Source organism: Acomys minous, assembly GCF_964271855.1.
Source record: "Acomys minous genome assembly, chromosome: 16".
Lineage (NCBI taxonomy): Eukaryota > Metazoa > Chordata > Mammalia > Rodentia > Muridae > Acomys > Acomys minous.
The window spans coordinates 94,345,929-94,373,926 of NC_140498.1; the positions used below are offsets into that span (position 1 = coordinate 94,345,929).

General features: G+C 51.9%; 1 protein-coding gene across 2 annotated transcripts; it reads left to right on the forward strand.

The window, feature by feature from the left end:
• Window positions 1-5,845: 5,845 nt before the first annotated feature.
• Window positions 5,846-27,851, forward strand: DAO (D-amino acid oxidase). 2 transcript variants are annotated; one of them, XM_084761444.1, is made up of 12 exons: window positions 5,868-5,998; window positions 6,728-6,881; window positions 10,831-11,030; window positions 15,094-15,208; window positions 16,334-16,410; window positions 17,568-17,633; window positions 20,487-20,541; window positions 22,283-22,387; window positions 23,250-23,332; window positions 24,411-24,528; window positions 26,134-26,232; window positions 27,260-27,851. In XM_084761444.1, exons 3-12 carry the CDS (start codon window positions 10,840-10,842, stop codon window positions 27,389-27,391), a joined length of 1,041 nt encoding a protein of 346 aa, XP_084617570.1. In that variant the 5' UTR covers window positions 5,868-5,998; window positions 6,728-6,881; window positions 10,831-10,839; the 3' UTR covers window positions 27,392-27,851. The 2 variants fall into 2 exon arrangements, with proteins under 2 accessions (XP_084617569.1, XP_084617570.1); XM_084761443.1 differs by lacking the exon at window positions 6,728-6,881 and having other exon boundaries at window positions 5,846-5,998.
• The last annotated feature ends 147 nt before the right edge of the window (window positions 27,852-27,998 follow it).

Genomic DNA, 27,998 nt, shown 5'->3' on the forward strand with positions numbered 1-27,998 from the left:
GCCTGGGCCCCGCCTCCGCGGCCTCGCTCGCGGCCAGAGTAGGGAAACTGAGGCCCGGGAGGGAGACCTGCAGAGCCAAGGCTGCTCGGACTTTGTAGAAACGCACTCGTTTATTCTTTCAGGAAAGTTACTCCACCCCTGCTAAGTGCGGGGCCTCCGGGACTGTTAAGTCCGCTTGCAGAGTTACTTTGCATGGGGCTGGGGTGTAGCCCGGTAGCTGGGTGCCCAACCGGCTCCAGGTCCTGGATCCCAGCCCCAGCACCGCCAAGGGCCGATCTAATCTACGAATTCCTTCTGGTGTCTAGGAACGCCGGTAGCCCGTGGGGTGAGGAGGAGAGCACGCTCTGAGGCAGGATTTGTGAGCTGGGAGAGACAGCCTTCGGGCTGGGAACCTTGGGCCGGCCGGAGGGCTGCTCAGAGAGGCAGCAGGGAGGAGTGGGCGCCCGTGGTGTGCAGGAAGTGCAGGGTGAGGGTGGGGGGGGGGCCCAGCAAGGTGGTACTGGGCGACTTGGTGGCAGCTTCTCTTATATACAGGTCCCATCCCACCCCCAGACCTCTGTGTGGTGCCCAAGACTTGCTGATCATGGATCTGCCATCCCACTCCTCCTCCACCCTCCTCAATGCCCAAGCGGAAACCTCCTGGCTCCTCCCTGCCTCTTCCAGGCCCTGAGGGTATTAACAGTCCGGGTCCTCAAAGGGGGTTGTCTTTCCTTTTAAATTTTTATTTATTATTATCAGCGTGTGTGTGATTTGCGTGTGAGTATGTGCATGCCAGGACTTGCTGAGGAGGTCGGTGGACAGCTCTGTGGAGTCAGTTTTCTCCTTTCACCTTTATGTGGGCTCCGGGAGTCAAGTTCAAGGCGACAGCCTCCTTTACCAAACCCTGAACTATGTAACCAGCCCTCAGAGGGCATTTTCAGCGGGGACACACAGTAATGTAATGAAGTTTCCCCGTTGCTCACATCTAACAGCCACCTGTTAGGTGCGAACCGTCCCAGTTTACAAAGATCTGAGGGTGGCCCCAGTATCTGCCTGCTGTGTTGGCACAAAGTAGCCTCTGCATTTTCAGAATGCAGCTAAACTATGCCGAAACCTAGGCCCCGGGCAAACGTTTTGTCTGTGAACTTGGTCCACAATTTTTCAGCATTAAGTAAGACAGGTTTAGGATGGCAGCCCCCACCCCCACCCCCACCCCCATCCTGCCTCCCGCCCCAGCATGACTCGCCTCTGTTTGGAGAGCTATTCTTTGGCTGGTAAATGACCACAGAGTGTTCCAGAATGTTAAGCAGCAGGTGAAGTTGTAGGTGTGGTTCAATGGAACAGGGAATGTGAGCATCAGGCTCTGGCTTCTTCTTGTTTTTTTTTTTCTTCCGTTTTTCGAGACAGGCTTTCTCTGTGCAGCCTTGGCTGTCCTGGACTCGCTTTATGGACCAGGCTGGCTGGTTTCGAACTCACAGCGATCCTCCGGCCTCTGCCTCCGAAGTCCTGGGATTACATGCGTGGACCACCATGCTCAGGATTCTGAGGCTTCCCGTGTCCAAGCCTGTGTGTCTGCAGTGAGCATGGTTTCTTTATGATTTATCTTCTCGAATGGGAATGTTTGGGGAACCGCAGAGAAAACAGCCCCTGGCCCTGTTTAGACTAAGACAGTGGGCTGGTTGGTATCTGAGAAGAGAAAATGCCTCCATAAGGTCTGGTTTATAGGCAAGCCTGTAGGGATTTTCTTTTTTTCTTTTTTTAAGATCTATTTATTTTATTTATTGCATTTGAGTGCTTTATCTGCAGAAGAGGGTATCAGATTACATTATAGATGGTCGTGAGCTACCATGTGGTTGCTGGGAATTGAACTCAGGACCTCTGGAAGAGCAGGGGGCGCTCTTAACCACTGAACCATCTCTCCAGCCCCAGAGCATTTTCTTAATTAGTGATTGATGGGGGAGGGCCCAACCTATTGTGGGTGGGGCCTTGTGGTCCTGGGTTCTATAAGGAAGCAGGCTGAGCAAGCCAGAGGGAACAAGCCAGTAAGCAGCAAAGCACCCGTCCATAGCCTCTGCATCAGCTCCAGGTTCCTGCCCTGTTTGAGTTCCTATGCCAACTTTCTTCAAGGATGAATTTGGAAGTGTAAACCAGAATTACTATCCGGAAGTGTAAACCAAGTTAACCCTTTCCTCCCTAGTTGCTTATGCTCATGGTGTTTGATCACAGCAACAGCAGCAGCAACAACAACAACAACAGAAACCCTAACTAAGACAGATAGATCTGGAATTCCCTCACGTCTCCTCAGCCCCAGGCCAGGGCCAGTTCTAATCCCCTTGCCTACACCCCTGTCACTCTTGGTCCTGCTGCCCTGGCCTGGCTACCTCATCCCACCACAGAACCCCTCCCGAGGCCAGCCCCACCCCTTCCCCCGTCTCACTTCCTCCCTCTGCTGAAAGGTTCCTGTCCTACAGTAGAGGTCACCTCTCCGCAGCCTTCCCCCCCCCCCCCCAGACACTGTCCTTTTTAGGATGACACAGCCTGCTCACTGCCCCCCCCCCATCCTGCATCAGCATGCTGTTAATTACCTTCTGTATTAATCACTCTATACCTCTGGCATTCAGCCAGGAACATCCCAAAAACGCCTCAGGGAGGAGGCTGGGATTAGGCTTAGGGAGGGGGGGTGGGCGGGGTGAATGGAATTGCTAAATATTTAAAGACATATCCTCACAACTCAGTGGCAGATACTACTGTGATTAGTTGTTATTTTCATCCGTGTGTATGTGTGAGGGTATGTGCACACACATGTAGGTGCCCACGGAGGCCAGAAGAGGGTGGCACATCCTTTGGAGTTGGAGTTACAGGCAGTTGCCAGCTACGAAGCTCCAGGCATTTTTTTTTTTTTGGTTAGTTGGTTGGTTTGTTTTCAAGACAGGGTTTCTCTGTGTAGCCTTGGCTGTCCTGGACCCACTTTGTAGACCAGGCTGGCCTCGAACTCACAGGGATCCACCTGCCTCTGCCTCCCCAGTGCTGAGATTATAGGCGTGCGCCACCACGCCCGGCTTGCTCCAAGCATTTTTAATGGCTGCAACATCTAGACTCCCCTGAGATAGCATTTTAGGATAGCAACACTAGCATAGAGCTCTGCAAGGAACAGAACATCAAAACTCAAATAAAAAGACAACATCAACACCAAGTTTGTGGGTGTTTCTTTTCCTCCACCCCAGGCTCCTGTATGCTCAGCAAGGCACATTAACTATTTGATTTTGTTTTGATTTAAAAGTTTGAATCTTGGGGCTGAAGAAGTGGCTCAGGGGTTAGAGCACTGGTTGCTCTTGCTGAGGACCTGGGTTCAAATCTCAGCACCCACATGGCAGTTCATAACCATCTGTAACTCCAGTTGTGGGCATCTGATGCCCTCACCTGGCTCAAGGTGAGCACAGATGTGCACGCAAACAAAACTCTACACACATAAAATGAAATGATTTTTAAAAACAATTTATTTACAGTGTTCTGCCTGCCTGTGTGCCTGCAGGCCAGAAGAGGGCACCAGATCACATTGTTAATGGTTGTGAGCTACCATGTGGTTGCTGGGAATTGTACGCAGGACCTTTGGAAGAACAGCCAGTGCTCTTAATCTCTGAGCCATCTCTCCAGCCCCAAAATGATTTTTTTTTGAAGTTTTTTGAGACAGTGTTTCTCTGTATGTAGCCTTGGCTGTTCTGGAATCACTCTGTATACCAGGCTGACCTCTAACTCACAGAGATCTGCCTGCCTCTGCCTCCCGAGTGCTGGGATTAAAGGCATAGGCCACACCACTGCCTGGCTTGAAAAAAAATTTTTTTCAATACAATTTCTCTGTGTAGACTCTGCTGTCCTGGAACTTGTCTCAAACTCAGCTCCTCCTGCCTCTGCCTTCCAAGCACTAGGATTAAAAGCATGTGGCAGCACCACCCAGCTGAAATTTAAAAAAAAAAAAATTAAGAATGATTTTTTTTTTTTTAAGAATGAACATATTAAGCTGGGCGTGGTGGCTCATGACTTTAATCCCAGCACTTGGGAAGCAGAGGCAGGCTGATCGCTGTGAGTTTGAGGCCAGCCTGGTCTACAAAGTGAGTCCAGGACAGCCAAGGCTACACAGAGAAACCCTGTCTTCAAAAAAAAAAAAAATAACCCACCAAAAAAGAAAAAAACAAACAAAAAGGAACAATACTTGCTATAGGCTTTGAACTTTTTCAAACCTACTTTATTTGGGGTTCTTTAATGCCTAGGCCTCCCTTCGAACCCACCTACCCTAGATAGGAGAGAAAAGAGGTTAGTGGGGACAGGAGAGGTAGACCTCCTTAGACTCAGTGCCTTGGGACAATTCCACTCTTGGTAGTCAGGATTTCAGCAGACCCGTTAAACAGCAAGACGGCAGTTCAGCAAAGGTCACTGCAACCTCAGCAGCTGGAACCCAGAACCTCAAAGCGTTCTCTGGAGTGGCTCGAAGTGGAGCGATGAACAGCCAAACAATAGGAACCGATGCCAAGACCAAAAGCGCAGCCTCTTGGTTGGGCATATGTATGTATGTATGTATGTATGTATGTATGTATGTATGTATGTATGTGTATATGTATGTATATGTGTGTATGTGTATATATATATATATACATATATATATTATGTATGTTAGTTCCTCCTCCAGTGGACAAACATCACCTGTTCTCTCACAAGTCTGTTTCCCATCCCACACTTGGAATCAAAACAAAAACATGTTTACATCCACTACCACAAACCTTAAAGGGCTGGGCCAGCCGAAGTGCTCAGAACAGGTCCCTTCGCAGAGCACTGTAGGAGGGAGGTATCCAGGGCGCGGCCACACACGTGGCTTCACTCTTGTTCATTTCCAAGTGCGTCAGAGTCACGAGAAACTTTGCTAGGGTTGCGAGGCACGTGAGACATGTGGCTCTTCTCAGCGTGAGATAGGACACCAGGTGGAAAGTGGGCTTTGCCCTGGGCACTTGCTATGGTTACAGGAGGCCAGGCTGTGGCTTTCCCTCAGAGGCACGGGGCCTGCCTAGCGCGCAGGCAACCAGGGCCTCTCCCATGTTATGCCTGCTTCCTTTACCTTCTCTTTTTCATGTTGCTCAAGTATAAGCTTGTAGCACAGGCTAGACCATCACAATTCTCCTGCTCTCCCTGGGCCTCAGCACCCTTATCTCTTTAGGCAGATGTGTTTGGTTGGTTGGTTGGTGGTTTTTGGTTTTTCCAGACTGGGTTTCTCTGTGTAGCCTTAGCTGTCCTGGACTCGCTTTGTAGACCAGGCTAGCCTTGAACTCACAACGATCCACCAGCCTCTACCTCCCAAGTGCTGGGGTTAAAGGCGTGCGCCACCACCACCGCCCAGCTAGACATATATGTTTTAGTCTCACCGTATCCAGGCTGGAGGTCTAGCCTTGGCAAAAGAAGGACCCAGAGACCTGCTGCTTTTATCTCTGGGGTACTGAAGCAGAGAGCCACACGCCCGCACAGCCCAGATAGGCGTTCCCTCTCAGCCTCATCTGTCCAGTGTCCCAGAACAGCAGTGAGCTAGCTGGCTGGCCAGGAAGGCCCCGGCCTGTGCCTTTGGCCCACGGTGGCCCAGGGAACGATACCCCCCTCTCCGCTGGGGTGGCGGCCGGAGGGAGGGCAGAGGCTCATCTCCAGCTGGCCAGGGAGATAGGTCTTCTTGTGCCTGTGCACCCCTCCCCCACCCAGGGCCTGTCCACAGGGCCTTGGAATCAGCCAGGAAGTCACTAGAGCGAGGAGCCATGAGGTCCCTTGGCTGGACTGGATCCTGTTCCTGGGAGCAGCACAGTGCCCAGCCCCACCCCTTGCTCTGTGCCCCTCCGCTGCCGAAGACTTTGACCCTGTGTTCCAGTCCTAGCCGGTGGGCAGAGGGCTGAAGTCAACACACCCCAGAATCAAGAACACTCCTGCTGGAAACTGGAACCTGCACCCCCAGGCGTTTTTGTTTTTCTCCAGACACCTGACACAAGTGGTAAGTGAAAGACACACGCTCGAGCTGGGGCAGGGGGCAGGCGCCACATGCTGTCTTACCCATGTCAACAATCCAGGCTCAACATTAGAGCCTGAAATTGGTGACACACACACACAAAAAGGACTGACTTGGGAAAACGTCTTCCAGAGAGATGACACCATACTCCGGGAGTCAGATCGGAATAGCAGGTTAAGAACTCCACCTAGCCAAGCCTCAGTTTCCCCCTCTGGAACATGGACTCTTTGAACAAATTTTTCTATTATGTTATTGATTGGCTGATTTGGTGTTTGGTGGTGGGGGACCACTCTTGCCACGGTCTGCGTGTGGAGGTGAAAAGACGGACGGCTTTTGGAACTGAGTTCTTTCCTTCCACTGTGGGGGGATCTCAGGAGTAGAACACGGGTTGCCATCCTCACGGCAGACGCCTTCACCAGCAGAGCCGTCTTTAAGTCTCTGGATGTGAGACCTTGCCTTGTGTTACAGGGCGAATTTGAGGCTTAGAAGACAGATGGATATAAAATGCCTGGTGCTGAGCTGTGCCTGACGAACACCCCCTATATGGTCTTTGCTGTTACACTGGGGCGGGGGCTTGATTCTCGGCCTCTTAGAGCTGTTGTCCCAATTTAAAACTAAACTGCACAAGTTATAGCCATTGGGTGTAGCCTGGCGGAGCAGGTTCCTCCTCATCTTGGTGCCTCGCTGCGGCCTTTTTTGCTTTTACTACACTAGATCCTTCATGTTTTCTGCTAAGAGTGTGTGGACGCTCGAAGGTGCAAGCTGCCTGCTCCGGTTGCTTTCCCGTGGACAAAGGTTGTAAGCAGAGACCAAGGGAAAAGTCAGTGCGGGCTGATCGCCGGGGCGAGATACACCCAGGCAGAGCTGGGTGAGACCTGACGTCACACACACGGGCGGGGTGGCCGGTGTGGCCGTCAATAGAGCTTCCTCTCGTTCAACTTCTGTGCCCGGTTTAAGATGACAGTAAAGGCAGTCGTCTCCTACTGGAGCTGGGAGGGTGAAAGCGGCGTGCTGTCTGCATGTGTCCTGTGTCTTTACGGTCCAATAGGCTCTCTCCTGTCCCGTGCTTGTATTTACTTTATAATCTTTGTGTGTCTGTGTCTCTGTCTCTCTTTCTCTGACAAACGCAATAACTCCACTGGCTCTAGGATACACACTCCAAACATGCTTAATTAAGTGGCCACAAGACAGGAGACTTGCATGACTAACATAAAAATATCAGCAACCACAGGAAATGGCTGACTTAACAGAGCTATGCTCGAGCAGGCCCAGAAGCTCACTACTGCGTCTTATCAAGACTGTGTGAGTGAATAGTCTTACCTGAGGCTGGACCCACGGCTTCTATAATCTGGCTTGTGCTTCCAATGAGGACCACGTGCCTTGCCTTTGTATCATATTTTAATGACAGCTACTCGGCTACTCTTTTTTTGTTTGTTTGTTTTTTGTTTTGTTTTTGGTTTTTGGTTTTTGGTTTTTGGAGATAGGATTTCTCTGTTTTAGCTTTGGCTGTCCTGTGACTCACTCTGTAGACCAGGCTGGCCTCAAACTCACAGCGATCCACCTGCCTCTACCTCCCGAGTGCTGGGATTAAAGGCGTGCGCCACTAAGGCTCGGCTTCTTTTTCACTTTTGAGACAGGAAGTCGATATGTAGCTCACCAGCCTTGAATGTACAATCCCCCTGCCTCAGCCTTTTGAGTGCTAGGATTACAAGTGTGTAACCCCAGGCCTGCCTCATGGGTTCTGCTCCCTCTCCCCTGCTCCTTCCTTTTCCTTCCCCACTTTTCTCCATTTTTTTTTTTTTTTTTTTTTTTTGAGACATGGGATTGCTACGAAGCCCAGGCTGACCTGGAACTTGTAGTGTCCTCCTGCCTCAGCCTCCTGAACTCCCAGGACTTTCCCTATCTATTCCTTCCTCACCCCGTCCATTCAAACATGCTTTTCTGCCCCATCCTTTCCTGGGTTTCTCAGTGGTGTGAGAGTGAGAGAGAGCAGATGTGGGTTCTCTCTCTCTCTCTCTCTCTCTCTCTCTCTCTCTCTCTCTCTCCAGCTGACACTGCTCTCTGGACAGCTCAGCCTCTTGCCTGTGAACGGCTGTTTCGTATGAGCTCCTAAGCACCCAACAACTTTTGTTTTTAAGTTTTACTTATTTATTTTATGTATATCGGCACTCTATTTGCATGTACACCTGCAGGCCAGAAGAGGGCACCAGATCTCGTTATAGATGGTTGTGAGCCACCATGTGGTTGCTGGGAATTGAACTCAGGACCTCTGGAAGAGCAGGCAGTGCTCTTAACCTCTGAGCCATCTCTCCAGCCCATAACCTGAGAGTTTTCTAAGATGTCCCTTCATTTGTGTGTTCATATCCGTGCTACTCTTAGCCCCAGGAGGTGGGGGACAATGGGCAGTGTCCCCCTCCCCCGCCCCATGGAGTGTGCTGTGGTCGGGAGCTTTGTCAACCTGCAAGTGTGCAGGCAAGTGGACAGGCTCAGTTCACACGGAGCAGCTCCCCTGGAGTCCCCTGGCTCAAACACTGAAAATGCACATCCCAGGAGCAGCCTAACCCTGGGCGGGCTGGGAGCTACTCTCTCTCAGCCTGTCGGGTCCAGTGACTTGGCCAAGGTCACCTTGTCAGTGTGTGTCAGAGTGGGGCTGAGCTAAGCACATCTGATCTACTAATCCAGCACAGTACGAGTTTCTAATACAGTGCGCTGTGCACTGAGTACTAAGTACTGTGTGCTGAGTACTTGTACTGTATAATGTATGCTGTGTGCTGAGTACTGTGTACTGTGTACTGAGTACTTGTACTGTATAGTGCATGCTATGCACTGAGTAATGTGTAATGAGTACTAAGTACTGTGTGCTGAGTACTTGCATTGTATAGTGTGTGCTGTATACTAAGTACTGAGTACTGGGTACTGGGTACCATGTACTGAAGGTCTACCAGGTAGCATAACAGGAACCAGTGCAGAACTTGGAATCGACTCAAGACAGCTGATGACTCTGGAGCTGCCCCTGTTTTACTAATGAAGTGGTCTCGGCTCGGAGGTGGAGGGTGGAGGGGGGTCTGTTCCCTCAGCACTGAAGCACAGACTTCAAGCTGCCACCTTCTGTTTGTGAACTCAGTCTCCAATTTGGCGCCTGAAACCTCATCAGAGTCCAGCTTTTGTGGCCTGCAGCCATCCCCGCTTTGCAAAAACTAGGCCATATTGAGAATGACCCGCTGTTCAGGGCCCCGGGCCCATGTTGCCAGGAGCTGGGGTCTGTGGGAGGCCAGCTGAGTGTACAGGAGGCAAAATTGAGTTTGGCCCTTCCGGACACACACAGTCCCCTTGTTCGGCCTCACAGGAGCTGGCTGAGTACAGCAAAGTCAAAAGCAGCTAGGCCTGAACAGCTGACGGTGTAGCCAGCCTAGTAGGCCCAGCCGGGTCTGTTCCCCTGACAGAGGAGCAGATTCTGAGGGAGAACCCTGCATGGGACAGGCCTAAAGCCACACCGGCTAGCTGGCAGCCTGGCATGTGAGAGGGACACAGCAGATGTGTGCTGAATTTACTTGAATTGGTGTGTGTGGTGTGTGTGAGGCACTTCTCCACTCCAAGCCTCAGTTTCTTTATCTGTAAAGTGGGACCAAAACCAGCAGCCCTGAACTCAGAGGGACACGGGAGGCTTAGGATGTGTGAGGCCGTAGTTGAGGGACAGGAGCACTGGAGCTGTTTCCTGAAGGTCGGCTCCGCTTCGCGCTGGGAGCTGTTTTGACATAGTTGTTGCCCTTGTCTACCGCTGAGGTGTGTCTTCCTAAGCTCACCCACAGTTGTCACCTAGGAGGGCTGAGCCAGTGCTGCTGAGCACCGAGTACCTGGAACACGGGCAGCTGTGACCATCCTCCGCGGTGGGGGCGTGCAGGGAGCTGCCAACATTAACAGCCGAGTGACGATAGGCAAGTGATCTGCCACAAAACAGGGACACTGCACATGGACAGACGGCTCAGCAGTTAAGAGATTTCACTGTGCTGGGTGTGATGTCGCACGCCTGTGATCCCAGCACTCGGGAGGCAGACGCAGGCGGATCGCTTCGAGGCCAGCCTGGTCTATAAAGCGAGTCTAGGACAGTCAAGTCTACACAGGGAAACCCTGTCTCGGGGGAAGAGAGAGAGAGAGAGAGAGAGAGGGAGGGAGGGAGAGAGGGAAGGAGGGAGGGAGAGAGGGGGAGGGAGGGAGGGAGAGAGAGGGAGGGAGGGAGGGAGAGAGAGAGAGAGAGGGAGGGAGGGAGGGAGAGAGAGAGAGAGATTCCACTGCTCTTCCAGAGGACCCCAGTCAAGTTGGGGAGCTCACAGCCATCTGTGACCCCAGCTCCACGGGATCTGATGTCTTCTTGCCCCCAGTGGAGCCTCACACTAAAGTGAACATGCGCACATGGACACACACACGCACATGGACACATGCACACACACGTATAGACACATGATAAAATGAAATAAGCCTGTAAAAAATTGATTGATTGCCTCTTATGTTCTAGAATCTTTTTTTGCTTTGTTTTGTTTTTCAAGACAGCGTTTCTCTGTGTAGCCCTGGCTGTCCTGGACTCGCTTTGTAGACCAGGTTGGCCTCGAACTCACAGCGATCCGCCTGCCCCTGCCTCCCGAGTGCTGGGATTAAAGGCGTGCGCCACCGCGCCAGGCTCACATTCTAGAATCTTGGGCTCTTGATGGTCACCAGTGGAAGGGGCTTGGCAGTCAGTGTCTGATGCGTCCTAAGCTGTACGGAGCCCACGGTGACGGTGGCGACAGCAGCGACCCTCAGTCTACTCTCTCCGCTTGCAGGCCGGCGCGATGCGAGTGGTAGTGATCGGGGCTGGAGTCATCGGGCTGTCCACCGCCCTCTGCATTCACGAGCGCTACCACCCAAGACAGCCGCTGCACATGAAGGTCTACGCAGATCGCTTCACCCCACTCACCACGAGCGACGTGGCCGCAGGCTTCTGGCAGCCTTATGTCTCTGACCCCATCAACCCACAGGAGGCGTGAGTGAGGGTTCCACGTGGTAGTCTGGGGGCCCATGGAGCTCAACCCACAGAGGGAGCCTTTCAGCACGGTCCACATGACCGAGGACAAGTCCCCCGTGGAAGCTCTGACCTGACAACCATGTGTCCCAGTGCTTGCTGATCGAGGGTAGCAGGTTATAAATTTGAGGTCATCCAGGGCTTCCATAAGATTCAGATTAAAGGGAGGCAGAGGCAGGTGGATCGCTGTGAGTTCGAGGCCAGCCTGGTCTATAATGCAAGCCTTGGACAGCCAAGGCTACAGAGAAACCCTGTCTCGAAGAAAAAAAAAAAGATTCAGATTAAAAGCCAGGCAGTGGTGGCGCACGCCTTTAATCCCAGCACTCGGGAGGCAGAGACAGGTGGATCCCTGTGAGTTCGAGCCCAGCCTGGTCTACAGTGCAAGTCTAGGACAGCCAAGGCTACACAGAGAAATCCTGTCTCGGAAAAACAAACAAACAAATAAACCACCACCACCACCAACAACAACAAAAGATTCAGATTAAAAAATAAATGTCCAGATGAGTACAGCTACTTGTAATTCCAGCACTCAGGAAGCAGAGGCAGGCAGAGTCACTACAAGTTGGAGACTAGCCTGGTCTACATAGCAAGTTCTGGGTTAGCCAAGACTACATAGAAAGACTGTATTTATTTTTCCCCAAAACAGGGTCTGTGTAGCCCTGTTTTTGTTTGTTTGTTTTTTTGTTTTTTAAGTAAATACACAAGGAAAGAAAAGGAAACAACAACAACAACACAAGCTGGGCAGCAGACATAACTGTGGTCCCAGACCTTACAAAAGCCATCCTGGGCATTGTTGATCCCACCAGGCAGGAATGAGACCACGGCCACAGTTACTGAGCCGATCTGAAGCAAGCTTCACGAAACACCGGCCAGGAGGATGGACACAGGCCATGTCCATCCCAGACAGTGGCCACACACATCCTGACATCCATCCTGCCCGAATACCTCCCGCCTACCTGGGATCAAGCATACCAACTATCAAAGTGACTTTTTGTTTTCTCTGGTTTTTCTAGGCAGGGTTTCTCTGTGTAGCCTTGGCTGTCCTGGACTCACTTTGTAGACCATGATGGTCTCGAACTCACGGAGATGCGCCTGCCTCTGCCTCCCAAGAGCTGGGATTAAAGGCGTGCGCTACAGTACCTGGCTGTGAAAGTAACTTTTTTTTCTCCCCTGGTGTAATTGCCATCTCTGAGATTCTAGGCCTAGTCCTGGAATCTTCTGGTTTCTGTACAATCTAACCTAGGCCTAGAATGTTTTCAGTCTCCAAGACTTATGGCTGAATAAGCTCACCCTCACTTTTTCTTTCTGAACTCTGGCTGGCTGGTTCAACTCAGCTATTTTGGTTCAAACTCCTCTCCAAGCTGACTGATTCAAATTGGCTTCTTTCAGCTCCTGACTGCATTGCTCTGCTTGGACTTATAGTAACTTTGGCAATCTGTTATGATCTTCTGGCTCCTTCTCATTCCGCCTTCACCTGCGTCTAACTTGTTCTCTCTTCAACCTGTCTCTGTAAAACTGCCTCTGAATTCCACAAACTGAACGACCATGAACTCAGCTCTGCTGCACCGCCTCTTAACTCACTGACTCAACCAAACTGCCTGAACAGCACTGACTAGAGCTCCACCTACCTCTGTCTCCTGAGGGCTGAGAGTAAAGGCATGTACTACCACGCCTGGACCTAAGCTTTTCTTTACCTGAAACTTGCTCTATACCAGACTGGCCTTGAACTCAGAGCTCTGCTAGCCTCTGTCTCATAGGATAAAAGGCATGTCTGCATGCCAGCCGGATCACGCAGACCTACCTAGAAGGTCTTTGGATGCGATCTCTTGCCAGAACAGCCATGTTTTGAATTAAAATTTCTCTGTAACCAACCTTTTTTAAAGAAGTGAAAACAAAACACACACAGCTTGTTGTCTTACATAAACAACAGCCCCCGGCATCCTGGAACGTTATCTGTCTTTTTGTGAGTGAGGGCTTACAGGTTAGAGGAACAATTTCTGTTTTACAGATCTCTCTTTTTTAGATTTATTTATTTATCATGTATACAGTATTCTGCCTGCAGGCCAGAAGAGGGCACCAGATCTCATTATAGATGGCTGTGAGCCACCATATGGTTGCTGGGAATTGAGCTCAGGACCTTTGGAAGAGCAGTCAGTGCTCTTAACCTCTGAGCCATCTCTCCAGCCCTGTTTTACAGATCTCTTAAGCACAGTTAGAACATAACTTTAGCTGTCACAGGCTTCAGAGCAAGTGGTGCCTGGAGAACGGCTCAGAAGATAAAGCCTTTACCATCCAAGCCTGACCATGGGGGGCGCCCAGATCCCCAGAAACCCACATAAAACTCAGGCGTAGTGACTCACCTCAGTAATCCCAGCCTGTCCTTGTTGGGGGTGTGGGGGGACCACAAGAGAGCTGCCCGAAGCCCACATCGCTCACACAGCAGCAAACAACAGACAAGGTAGAAGGGACGAGCCAGCACCCAGAGCTGGGCTGTGACCATCTCATGAGGACCACAGCAAGTGCGGGAGTGTGAATTGGCCAACCGGAAATAGGAGTAATGACTGCGGCAGGCCCGTTCTGTGACCAATCCCGGGCACTGGGGCCTTTGCTGCTTACCACAGCATGAATGGCTCCACAGAGCCTCAGAGCTGGAGGCCTGATGAAGTTGACTGGAGAAGGCACAGAAGGGCATTGTGGGAAATGACATCACGCAAACCCTAATGCTCACCCCTGTTAAGAAGAAACTGAAGCCGTGTGCTCCATCTGTGGTATCACTTCCACCTCATGCTCCCGCCCTTGAACACAAGGCCACTGACAAGGTTTGCTTCCCTCCAAGGTTGCCCCACCATGTAGCCTTGGAGCCTGCAATGTAGATCAAGCTGGCCTCGAACTCACAGAGATCTGTCTGCCTCTGCCTCCTTCTAGGATTTTTTAAGGCATCTGCCCCTATGCATGGCATTGATGTTAGCTGCTTGAGGACCAGGAACTACAGGGAAGGACCAGGAAGCACTCCCAGAAGCAGGCTCTGGATGGCTCTACCTAACTAGAACGGAGCCTCTGAGCTGTGTGTCTGGAGAGCAAGCCAGGGTCTGCCCCTGGTGCTTACAGTGGGCATGCTCAGTCCCAGGCTACACTGTGTGGTGCTAAGTTCCCAAACCCGGGTCAAGGCCTTCACAGCGGAAGCCCAGGCCCCAGGCACACTCCTCAGGGGTGCACGTGAGAATGGTCTTCACCTGGGAAGCCAAGTGAGGTTGAGCTGTCTGGAGCACTGTGGGCGTGAGCACCGTGGGTGTCAGGGCTCTGCGCGCATGCCTGTCAGCGTTACCACCACCCTCCACAACCGGCATTCTGAGCAGTTCCTCCGCCCCGGGGTGTTTAGTGACCAAGACTGGGGTGCCATTTTGATCAGGAATAAGTTTGAGGTCACAAAGAAAGAGATCAATATTCCAAGTGAAGTGTCTGGACAAAGCCCCTGATCAAGAGGGCATGCTCAGAAGAGCAAACATGGGGGGGGGGGAGAGACAGACAGACAGAGAAAGAGAGGGAGACAGAGAGAGGAGGGAAGTGCATTGGAGGTTTATTCTAACTCAGATGGTGACTGTATCTTTTCCCCATTGCCTGGGGTCTGACCAGTCATTTTATTTTTCTCTCAATGGCAGTCTTTCTCTGTTTAGCCTTAACCTGTCCCGGAACTCACTCTGTAGACCAGGCTGGCCTTGTGCCTCCCACGTGCTGGCATTTACTTGGACAGTCTGAATAGAATCGGTGCCCAGGAAGCAAAGGAGGAAGGGGGGAGGGGTCACAGTCCCAGATCATCAACTTCTTAGCAAAGAGCAGTGGGTCTTTGGGTAAACAAAGGTTCTACTGCGGGGGTATGGGGGGGGCGGGGATTTAATACATTTACATAAAAGTCTAAAAGTCTTTGAAGGTGGGGAGGTGAGAAGATGTAATTTCTTGACCTAAACTCGGGTTTTATGGTAGTTGGTGGGACGAGCCCCTCACGCCGTACGCCTTACACTTCCAGGGAGTGGAACCAGCTGACTTTCGACTACCTGCTGAGCCACCTCCATTCTCCCAACGCTGAAAAAATGGGCTTGGCCCTAATCTCAGGCTACAATCTCTTCCGAGATGAAGTTCCGGTGAGCCGAGAGTCCTTGACCAGGGCGGGCATATAAGTGAGGGTTCAGAGAAACTACAGAACTAGACCACTCCCTGAGTAGAAAGAAAGTTTGTTGGTGGCCACATTTCCAATGCTATTATCTTTTCTTTTGGGGGGGAGGGGGAGGAGAAGCCAGAAGACAAAGAGAAAAGCAAAATGGGAGAAGAGCAAGTAGATTTTATGTCAGCAGGGTGAGGATCTGGCTGATAAAGATTGTCTGGATTGACCAGGAACTAGATGTCTTTGCCCAAGACAGTTGATCCTTGAGGGAAGGTCCGGGGAGGTGCCTGGTGGACTAACGGATGGCTCCTGCTCTGCTTTTCTGGTCAACTGAAGGCCACCTTTAGGGTTGTCTGCCCAGTAACAATCCTTCTGTTTACTCTGCCTGAGTCCTTCCGTTTAGGACGATGTCACCAGCACTGCCATTTGGATGGGTGGGTAGGTGGAGGATTTGGGCCTAATGGGGCACAGACAGCTGAGACCCTGAGCTGGAGGGATGCTCAGAGACGTGGGTCCAAATTAGTTTTTATCTATCTGTCTGTCTATCTATCTATCTACCTATCTATGTATTTTGGTGGAGCTGAGGATCAGGGCTTAGTACATGCTATGCAAATGTCTTCCCACTGAGCTACACCCCAGCCTCAGGTCCACTAAGACCCCTAAGGCCCTACTCCTGGCCTTTACCACACCACTTAGTCTTACTCCGCCACCCTCAGACAGGGTTTCTCTGTGTAGCCTTGGCTGGCCTGGACTTTGTAGACCAGGCTGGCCTCAAACTCACAGAGATCTGCCTGCACCAACGTGCGCCAAGGCACCCAGCTAGTCTTGCTCTTACGTTAAGTGGAGTGAAAGGAAGACTGTAGCCTAATTGTGAGTTTGGGTCTCGGCTCTACCTCTTAGCTGTGTGATTCAGACAAATTACTCCACCTCATTTGGCCTGGTGCAGAGCATCCACCCAAGTGGCTGCTTCTAAAGATCAAACGACAAAGCCAGAGAAGTCAGTGCCTCGGGCAGTGTCTGCCACCCAGCAAGCATTGTGTGCTTCTGTTATCCTGGCCGATCTCGGCCACCTGCCCCTGGGAACCTGTCTCTGCTTCCTCCTCAGGACCCTTTCTGGAAAAACACAGTTCTGGGATTTCGGAAGCTCACCCCCAGAGAGATGGACATGTTCCCCGATTATGGGTAAGACTGCTGTTGAGTGAAAGTGAAAATAAATAAATAAATAAAAAGGAGAGGACATGACTGCCCCCAGGTAAGGTGGAGGAGAGAGTTTGATGTAACAGAAAGGGGGAGAATGGCAGCGTCAGAGACATCTGGGACAGGCCAGAAGGAGCTGGGCCATGTGGGGGGCCGGAGGAGGGGAGGGGAGAGGGGAGACAGGGGGATCGTGTGCAGCAGCCAGGAGAGCAAAGATACAAAAGGGGCAGGGAACCAAAATGGTTGGATTATATAGAGAAGGGCAGCCCAGACCCCCTGGGTTAGAGAGTTCAGGGCAGAGGGCGGGCATGCCAGCCATGCACTCTAACAGGCGGGGACTGAGGGATGCTGGGAGAACCTGGAGGCCAGGTCTGCTTTACCTCAGGGTCTGAGACTTACACCTGTCCTGGGGCATGACAGCTCGGGACAGAACTGCCTAGAAGGCACCTAAGAATGGAAGCACTGACTTGGCATCCCGTCTCGGTGCTAGAGCCCCTGGTACCCCGTCCTTCTGGTGTCCAGCCTCTTCCTGGACCTCCAGGTGTGCTGGGCTTTGGGCAGAAGTGTCAACCAGCTTTGTATAGTAGACACAAGCTACCTATGAAAAAAGGCTACTTCAGCTCAGGAGGGCGCTTGTCACAGCTGCTGGTGTCACAATTCAGGAAGCAGAGAGAAGGGACGATGGAGTCCCACGGTGGCCTTTGAAGGAAGCACCTCATGGCTTAAGGATCTTTCCCGAGGCGTCACCTTCTAATCCGGTCACCTTTCAGTTCTGCCCCCTTAGAGACCAAGCGTGGGCATATGGCCTCTGAGGGACGTACAACATTTAAACCTTAGCACTCACATTGTTAAACCGCTCGGAGGGGCTAAGTGACGTCCCAAGGCCACACAGCCACGTGACCAAGCTCAGCCTGTGTGATTCCACACTCCTGCCCTCTGGGCCTCTCCTCACCTGCCCTCATTCCCAAAAACACACATCCAGTTACTATTTACATATCCTGGGGTGCCATGACGTGTCAGGGAATTCCTCTTTGCACTGAGCTGAACCCCACAAATGTCACCTGGTGGCTCAGAATAGCACCAAGGGGACCTTCATACAGCAGATTCTGACCCCTTCCTCCCCTCCCCCACTCTGTCCCCAGCTATGGCTGGTTCAACACCAGCCTCCTTCTGGAGGGGAAGAGCTATCTGCCGTGGCTGACTGAGAGGTAAGACCTCAGCCTTGCTTTGAGATGGCCCAGGGACCAAGCTGTGGAACAGCAGTCCCAGGGACAAGTGCCAAGGCTGTCCCTCGGGGTGCCGTGTGGGAACTGTCCCTGGTCCTGATCACCACCGTGGGCTGAAGAGATGGTTCTGCATCCCGCAGAGCATCAAACCTCCTGGGCAGATGTGGCTTGTTAGGCTTCTTAGCGACGTCAGGAACCAAGCATTCACGCCCATTTAAGAGTTTGAAATGGATTTAGATGTTTTTCTAAATATATTTACATAGTTTGTATACATTATCTTGGGCAGTGGTGGTACACCCCTTTAATCCCAGCACTTGGGAGGCAGAGGCAGGTGGATCCCTGTGAGTTTGAGGCCAGTCTGGTCTACATTGCGAGTCCAGGACAGCCAAGGCTACACAGAGAGACCCTGTCTCGAAAAACCAAAAATAAATAAATAAATAAATCTCTCTTTCCAGGCATGGTGGTACACCATCTGGGAGGCAGAGGCAGACAGATCTCTGAGTTCCAGGCTGGCCTGGTCTACATAAGCAAGTCCAGGACAGCCAGAGTCTCTGTTGCACAGAGAAACTCTGTTTGAGGGGAAAAAAGTTTTTTTTTCTCTCCCTTTTATTTGTCTTTTCTTCTTTAAAAAATAATTTATTTAATTTTATGTGCATTGGTGTGAAGGTGCCAGATCACCTGGAACTGGAGTTGCAGACAGGTGTGAGCTGCCATGTGGGTGTTGGGAACTGAACCCAGGTCCTTTAGAAGAGCAGGCAGTGCTCTAACCACTGAGCCATCTCTCCAGCCCCTGCTCTTCTCTAACTGCTCTTGCCCGTGTCCCCAGAACAATGCTAAGTGCTGCAGGTGACAATGGACGCCCTGTCTTGTTCCTGATGGGTTAATATGCATCCCTCAGTGCTCTGTGGTAGCAAGCATTCCTATTAAGACAACTTTATATATTTCCTGTGTTTTACTAAGCTTTTGTAAAAATTCTAAAACAAATGGAAACTTTTGCAATCTTGGAAGACGTTTTAAACGATGGGTTTCAAGCCGGGTGGCGGTGGTGCACGCATTTAATCCCAGCACTTGGGAGGCAGAGGCAGACAGATCTCTGTGAGTTCGAGGCCAGCCTGGTCTACAAAGTGAGTCCAGGACAGCCAAGGCTACACAGAGAAACCCTGTCTCGAAAAAACAAAAACAAAAAATCCCAAAAACAACAAACAAACTTATGGGTTTCAGGTCCTACTCCACGCTCACTGAATCAAAAAATGTTTGGTTTTTTGTTTGTTTTGACTTTTTGTTGTTTTGAGGTTTTTGGGTTTTGTTTGGTTTTGGTTTTTGGTTTTTGTTTGTTTTGTTTGTTTGTTTGTTTGTTTGTTTTTGAGACAGAGTTTCCTCTGTGTAGCCCTGGCTGGCCTGGAATTCTCGATGGAGACCAGGCTGGCCTCGAACTCACAGAGACCCACTATCCCTGCTTCCCAAGTGTGTGTCTCCTGTCTAGTAGGCCCAGAATTGTGTATGTCAATGACTTCCCTGGGTGAGCATAGCTGTCAGCCAAACTTGGGGACCGCGCGGCGTGAGACCTTTCCTGGGGGACACAACATACACAGGACGACTCACCCCACACAGGGACCCCCAACAGACTAAGACTATTACCTCAAAGTCCAACCGGTAAATTCATTGAGTCAGTAACAGGAGTATAGGTAAGGGGTCATTTACGGGGGCAGGGATGACTCGGTGGCAGCTGCAGCCCATCCCAGCGCAGGTGGGAGATTGGACCCGGAGGAGCTCTCATCTTCAGGCAGCTGTGCAAGCCTCAAGCCGGAGACTCTCCCCTGGGCTGCTCAGCTGCCCCAGTCTCCTGCCTTGGCTGGTCGTTGCCTGTTGCTTGCGTAACCTCAGGGATGGGCCTCCTCATGAGTTTTGTGTTTCATCTTCCCAGAAGTGTGAAGTTTGTAAACTTCCCACTCCTTCCGGGAGGGCATGTTACAGATCTGAGGAAATCCGGGCAGGGCAAACCACTGCGCTCCTGTTACTGCTCTTGCCCTGGGGACATAGTGACCCCTGACCAGCCACTTCCCAGGTGTTCCGTCATGAAGAAACGACATAGTTAGGACTCCCTCCCAGGGAGCCTGTGGTAGTTATGATCTCTGTACTTTTTGTTTTGTTTTGTTCTTTTTTGGTTTTTCGAGACAGGGTCTCTCTGTGTTAGCCTTGGCTGTCCTGGACTCACTTTGTAGACCAGGCTGGCCTCGAACTCACAGCAATCCGCCTGCCTCTGCCTCCCAAGTGCTGGGATTAAAGGTGTGCGCTGCCACTGCCTGGCTGGTTTCAGTACTTTTGATGGATTTTCAGAGCCAGGATCAAATCCCGGGCCTTACATACTCTGGGCAGACATGCCACCACTGAGTCCCATCTGCAGAGCCCATCTCTGGGACATTCAAAGAGAGAGAGGGGTGTACCAGCACTGACAGAGGCGCATACGGCACTTGCCCAGTTCTGCCTCTTCCCCCAACTCCCCTAAGTTCATCATATAAAGCAACATGGCAGCTGCAGAATGTAATGAGAGAGAGAGAGAGGGAGGGAGAAGCCTGGATTTGTGTCCCAGTCGCTCCGTGACCTTCAGGAGACCCTCCTCCACGGGCTCGATGATGGGCTAGGGCCATCTGAGAGGACCTCGTCTTCAAAGGGATGCTTTTCAGACCCCTGGTCCAGCTGGGTGCTCGTGAGCTGAACTGCTACACAGGGGCATCGCGGGGCTAATATCCAGCGGACCGTCCCCAGTGCTGCCTTCCAGGGGGGATGCATAGAGAAGTGAACTCAGGGCTGCTCTGATGCGTCTCCCTATCCCAGGTTAACAGAGAGGGGAGTGACGCTCATCCATCGGAAGGTGGAGTCTCTTGAAGAGGTGAGTGGCTGGACGTGAGGGGGATTGGAGGTGCAAGGGATGAATCTTTTCTGCTGGTGTCTCCGGGGCCCCTGTAGGCCTGCCCCAGGCTCTAAGCCTTGTCTCAGCCACAGCAGGACTTGGGCATCCCGAGGATGGTGTCAGTCTTGATGTCAGTGCTAAGAAGGGAACAGTGGAGCTGGGCATGGTGGCGCACGCCTTTGATCCCAGCTCTTGAAAAGCAGAGGCTGGCGGATCTCTGTCGGTTCAAGGCCAGCTTGGTTTACAAAGCAAGTTCCAGGACAGCCAAGGCTACACACAGAGAAACCCTGTCTCGAAAAAACCAAAAACAAAAAAACCCAAACCAAACAAAGCAATTTATGTGTCCATGTTGGCCTTAGGGGGGGTCACCAGGGATGGGTTGGAAGCATGGGGGGTGATTACTGTGTCTAAGTTGATGAGTGTCCTGGGCATAGGCAGAGCCAAAGCAAGTGTCCTGGGCATAGGCAGAGCCAAAGCAAGTGTCCTGGGCATAGGCAGAACCAAAGCAAGTGTCCTGGGCATAGGCAGAGCCAAAGCAAGTGTCCTGGGCATAGGCAGAACCAAAGCAAGTGTCCTGGGCATAGGCAGAGCCAAAGCAAGTGTCCTGGGCATAGGCAGAACCAAAGCAAGAGTCCTGGGCATAGGCAGAGCCAAAGCAAGTGTCCTGGGCATAGGCAGAACCAAAGCAAGTGTCCTGGGCATAGGCAGAGCCAAAGCAAGTGTCCTGGGCATAGGCAGAGCCAAAGCAAGTGTCCTGGGCATAGGCAGAGCCAAAGCAAGTGTCCTGGGCATAGGCAGAACCAAAGCAAGAGTCCTGGGCATAGGCAGAGCCAAAGCAAGTGTCCTGGGCATAGGCAGAGCCAAAGCAAGTGTCCTGGGCATAGGCAGAGCCAAAGCAAGTGTCCTGGGCATAGGCAGAGCCAAAGCAAGTGTCCTGGGCATAGGCAGAGCCAAAGCAAGTGTCCTGGGCATAGGCAGAGCCAAAGCAAGTGTCCTGGGCATAGGCAGAGCCAAAGCAAGTGTCCTGGGCATAGGCAGAGCCAAAGCAAGTGTCCTGGGCATAGGCAGAGCCAAAGCAAGTGTCCTGGCAGAGAGAAGGCAAGAGGATAGGCTAACGTGGTCTCATGGAGGATGGAGCCTCCTTGGCCGACTGTGAACTTTTCCTTAAGGTTTCTTTTTGTTGTTGTTTGGTTTTGGTTTTTCAAGACAGGATGTTTTTGGGTTTTTTTGTTTGTTTCTGTGAAGCCCTGGCTGTCCTGGAACTCACTCTGTCGACCAGGCTGGCCTCAAACTCAGAGATCTGCCTGCCTCTGCCTCCCAAATGCTGGGATAAAAGGCGTGTGCTGCCACCTGGCTTCTTTAAGGCTTCAGGAAAGCTCTCCTTCCACAGCGCTCTCTCTCTCCAGAGCTTTCTTCAGGACCACAGGGCAGGCGTTCCCATGGTAACCTGTGAACATTGTTGGCTTTGCCAGAAAGTTTTTGTCAAGCGAGAGCAGCTGAGCCTCGAGGAGCTAAAAGCACATTTCTGTGCTTAGAAACTGAGTGAACAGTGGGGGGTGCTTGATTTGGAGCCAGAGTCATTGGATCCACAGCAGCACACCTCACCTCGGTTCTCCAGGGAGCAGACAGCTGTGGTGTAAGAGGCTGGAGGAAGGAGGGGACAGGACACAGCACAGTCCTCAGTCCTCCCTGTCGTTGCCTGACTTGTTTTTGCTGCCAGGTGGCAAGAGGAGGCGCAGATGTGATTATCAACTGCACCGGGGTGTGGGCTGGGGCTCTGCAACCAGACGCCTTGCTGCAGCCAGGCCGGGGCCAGATCATCCAGGTGAGATGCTGGCCTCCCTGATAGCTTGCCCTGCCTGCTCCTGCCACTCTAAAGCCTGTAGACGGTCACGCTGATGGAGTGACTCCAGATGTTGAGGAAGCAACTCATTGAAGAACTAAGGCCCATACTCCCTGCCCCGCAGCTGTTCTGTTCTGGAATCTCTTTCCAAGTAACAAAGTGCGTGTAAAGATGTTTTCCCCACATGGGAGCCGTAGAGCAGGCCCGAGTCATAAAGAAAACAGCAAAGCTTTATGAAGAGCGCCAGATGTGCGCCAAAGTGCTTGAGTTGACCATTTTGTCTTTGCTGCAGCCCTTTGAGGTGGTCCTTTGGTATCACACAGCCGTCTTAACTAAAGTGCAGAAGTTTCAAGTAACACGTGTAAGAATGCACAACAGAAAATAGTGAGAGACTGGGGTTAGAGCCCACGTCAGCTGGCATGTGGGTATGTCACCCTTGTCCTAACCCTCTCATGATATGTGGGGACATACATGTACACGCTTGCGTATTTGTCGGCATTCTGATGGGTACGCTTGCCTATTTGTGGGCACTCTGATGGGTACAGCCATATGCACACATGGATGTGTGCATGTGTGTTTATATGTGTTCCTTGTGTGGCTGGTGTGTGTGTGTGTGTGTGTGTGTGTGTGTGTGTGTGTGTGTTTGCTCTTGTGAGTTAAGGTTTTCCTGGGGACATGTGTGAGAATGTGGGGTACTCCCAGGAGTAAGAGGAGCTGTCTTTCAGATGTCCCTCCTGCAGTCCTGGCTCAGAGGGACCATGAGAAGGCTGACCCCTGAGGGGGCAAGTTAAGGGGAACCCCTGACCTCCCTCCCTGACAAGATGTGTCTGTCTTGAACCAACAGGTGGAGGCCCCTTGGATGAAGCACTTTGTCATCACCCACGACCCAGGCCTTGGCGTCTACAACTCCCCATACATCATCCCAGGGTAAAGCTGACTGACCTAAGGTCACAGAAGGGTCACCTGTGGGCAGGGCATGGTGGCACTCAGGCGGCCGAGGCAGGCGGATGGCTGTGAGTTTGAGGCCAGCCTAGTCTACAAAGCGAGTCTAAGACAGTCAAGGCTACACAGAGAAATCCTGTCTCGGAAAAAAAAAAAAAAAGAAAAAGAAAAGAAAAGAAAGAAGGGGTACCTTCTTGGCATCTTGACGCCAAAAGTGGTTGGGATGGCGGCAGAGGGGGTGGGAAGCAGGATTGGGTTAGGGTGCCTATAATGGTGGCAGAGGTGACGGTGTTCATGTGGCCCTGTTGAGGAGATGGCAAGGCTGTTGCTATTGGATGACAGTAGCTCAGTTATCGATGGGGTAGTGTTGATGGGGGTGTTGACAGGTACAGGGGTGTTAGAGCAGTGGTTAAGGAGATCAATGTCATTGATGGTAATGACTTTTCTGCTGATGAAGACGAAGCATGTTTCTGGCATGGCAGAGACGCTGGTTTCAGAGGCAACGATGGTGGGGCGGGGCGGGGCAGCGCACTGGCTGCCTTGGTGGTGATGTCACTGGCACGCTGGAGATGGTATGGTGCTGTTGCTTTGGTGGTAGAAACAGTGACAGGGTTGGTGGTGTCGAGCACATGGCTGGCTGTAGTGAGATGTTGACAGAGGTGCTGGTACTGTTGGCCACGGTGATGCCGGCGATGGCTGGCATGGCGGGTTGATGGAGCCACAGTTGGCACAGGTGGCAACGCTAACAGGAGTGGTTAACTCAGTGGAGGTGATAGTGAGGGAGAGAGGGGAGAGATACCGCTGTCTGCCAGGCTTCGTTTTCCTTATTCTCTTTCTTTCTCTCTCTCTTTCTTTTTTTTTTTTTTAAGATTTATTTATTATGTCTGTAATATTCTGCCTGCATGTACTCCTGCACACCAGAAGAGGGCACCAGATCTCATTGTAGATGGTTGTGAGCCAGCATGTGGTTGCTGGGAATTGAACTCAGGACCTTAGGAAGAACACCAAGTGCTCTTAACCTCTGTGCCATCTCGCTAGCCCAGCCCCCTTTATTTCTCTCGAGGTCCAGGACAGTTACTCTTGGAGGTGTCTTCCAGCTGGGGAACTGGAGCGAGTTAAACAGTGCCCACGACCACAACACCATTTGGAAGGAGTGCTGTAAACTGGAGCCCACCCTGAAGGTGAGGGGTGTTGGCGCCCTGGACCAGGGCGCTTGGTCCTGGTGGGGGATACCACCGTGGGGACATGTGGACAAGTTAACCCCAGAGAGGGGGGAGGAGGATGGGAGGGAGGGAGAGAAAGAGAGAGAGAGAGAGAGAGAGAGAGAGAGAGAGAGAGAGAGAGAGAGAAGTACGCAGTATATAGCAGCATTTGACAGTGCTCTAGAAGTCCTTGCTGTGATGCCGGGCATGGTGGTGCACGCCTTTAATCCCAGCACTCGGGAGGCAGAGACAGGCAGATCGCTGTGAGTTCGAGGCCAGCCTGGTCTACAGAGTGAGTCTAGGACAGTCAGAACTGCACAGAGAAACCTTGTCTTGAAAAACAAACAAACAAACAAACAAACAAGCAAACAAACAACAAAAAAGAAGTCCTTGCTGTGGACAAATGACACCTAACTGAATGCCCCTCATAGGGTGGCATCCTAGTGGGTCCCCACAGACAGCAGGTACAGTTGATGCCTGTAAGTCTCCATTTTCCCATTTGCCTGATTGTGGTGATGGTGACAAGAGCAGTGTGAAACCGTGTGTGTGTGTGTATGTGTGTGTGTGTGTGTGTGTGTGTGTGTTGACAGAACTGCAGCGGTGCTGACAGAGACATGGTGGTGACACCAGGACAGTGCCTGGTGGTGATGGTGGTTGTTGAAACAGATGAACCAGTGTGTGGTGGCAGATGGTAAAGGAGTTGGCTGGCGAGGGGGCGGCGGTGAAGGACTTGCTGCCAAGCAGTCGGGACCTGAGTTCGGATCCCCAGAACTCATGTGTGACAGACACAGCAGCCGACGTCTGTAATCCAGCACTGCTGTGGTGATGTGGAAGGCGCCAGCCAGCCCAGCATACAGAGTAGTGAACAGACCTTGTTTCAAACAAGGCGGGAGGTGAGGGCTGATATCTAAGGTTGTCCTCTGACCTCCATATGCGCACTGTGGCATGCATGTATGCATCTGCACATGACATACGCACACTCATACACACTCATGCACATACTCACACAATACACTCACACATACTTACACACACTCACACTCATACACTCACATACAGTCACACACACACTCACACATACTTACACACACTCGTACAATCCGCACATACTTACATTTACACACATGCACACACACATGCACACACACATACACATACACACGTATACTCACACACATACACACACTCACACAGATACATTCACACACACTCACGTTCTCACATACACACTTACTCTCATACACGTACACTCACACACTTACACATACACACTGACACTCATACATATACACATACACTCACACACACTCACACACATTCACATTCACACACTTACAGACATACACACTCATGTACATACACACATACATTTACACACATGCACACACATATACCCATAACACTCACATACACTCACACACACATACACGCTCACTCACGCTGAGAGAGGGGGTGGTAACCGATAACTTGTGATCAAATACTGTGGTGACTAAGGAGGGGGGCGGCCATAAGATTCTAACTCTAGCATGTCAACAGGGCAAACAGTCTAGGTAAGTCCTTTTTGGTTTTTTGTTTTTCCCCCAGAATGCAAGAATTGTTGGAGAACTCTCTGGCTTCCGGCCAGTGCGGCCTCAGGTTCGGCTAGAAAGAGAGCGGCTTCATTTCGGATCCTCAAGTGCAGAGGTGTGTTGTGCGGAGGGAAGTGGTGCTCCCCCTCCCCCTCCCCCTCCCCCTCTCCCCCCTCCCCCTCCCCCCTCCCCCTCCACAACCCTCCCCACACCCTCTCCTCCCTTCCCCCAGCCCCACCCGTGCTCCAACAACAATCTGCCATTTCCCGGGAAAAGTCACATCTGCTGAGACCCCATTAATGGGGATACTGAGACTTGGGGTGGGAAAGGATTGAGTAGAGAGAAATGGTACTTTATGTCAGCCGGCAAACACACGACCTTCCGCAGTCAGCCTGGGGAGCTCCTTTGGATAGGAACAGCCTTGTCTGTCCATCTGAGAAAACCAAAACCACCCCAAGCCCTACATTGGCAATCTTGCTGCTTAAGCTGACTGACCGCCCCTGAGGGGCAGGGCTGAGGTATAACAGGAGGGGCTCCTCTGGGTCCCCTCACCAGGGGTGTGAGCATGTGTGGCCCCCCCACCCCCCTGACCAAGGTTAGCTTTCTCCTCCATCTCAGACAGACAGTAGTGTGTGGAGGGCACAAACGCAGGTGAGTGTGTACAGATAATTGTGTGCGCGTGTGTGGAGGGGCCGTGTATGTCTCTACAAAGCTGTGTGTGTGACGAATGATGACAAGGAGCACGCAGCAGACGTCCCCCACTTCATGGTTCTGTGTTTCCTGTGCTGGGGGATGAAGCGCCCTCACCTTCCCAGGCCCCACCCACCCACTAACACACTGCTGGGGCTCCTGGCATCCGGCTTACCCAAGGCTTTTTGTTTGTTTGTTTTGTTTTGTTTTTCGAGACAAGGTTTCTCTGTGTTGTCCTGACTGTCCTGGACTCGCTTTGTAGAGCAGGTTGGCCTCGAACTCACAGGGATCCTCCTGCCTCTGCTTCCAGAGTGCTGGAAAGGTGTGAGCCACCATACCTGGCTACTCAAGGCTTTTAAGACAGTGTCTGGTCTTCCCGTGTGGCCAAGTTTTCCTGACCCCTCCCTGACGTCACTCCCGCACCTGACCATCGTCTCTCTTGTTTCTCCTAGGTCATCCATAACTATGGGCATGGAGGCTACGGGCTCACAATTCACTGGGGTTGTGCAATGGAGGCAGCCAACCTCTTTGGGAAAATTCTTGAAGAAAAGAAGTTGTCCAGGATGCCTCCCTCCCACCTCTGAGGACACTAGTGACCACCACGTGCCCCAGAGGGCACCCTAACCCCTTCAGCCAACAGATTCACTCCTGGATGATTCCCCCTCCTCCCCCCTTAGTTGATGACCACTCCACCCCCACCCCCACCCCTACCCCCATCCTCTCACCCCTACCCACCCCCCAACCCCTAACTCCCCCATTCTGGGCCCCCCTATTCCTCTGGCAAAGGTGTGAAGTGAGAAACTCCTGCTCCTTTGCATTCCATCTGGCACCTACAATGATGCCAGCTGGTCCTAACCCAGTCTGAGTGAGACAGGCGAGATCTGAGACCATGATGCAATTGTTCTCACAGCATAATGGCTGTACGAAGGCTGGTTGTATTGGACGGCAGGGCTTGTGCCCACACTTGCAGTGATGGGCGGCAGGGACTCTCTCCCTCAGCACTCGCTGGTCGACGTTATTAAAGCACTGGCTATCCAAACCCTCTTCAGGATTGATCCTAGGGCATGTTCTCTCAGTTGCACCTACTCGAATGCCATCCTCACGCTCTTGAGGAGGCCTGATCTGGGTTGTATATGCATGTGTGAGGGGACGGGAGAGGGGGGAGGGCATGGCTCAGGACCTAAGGCATGC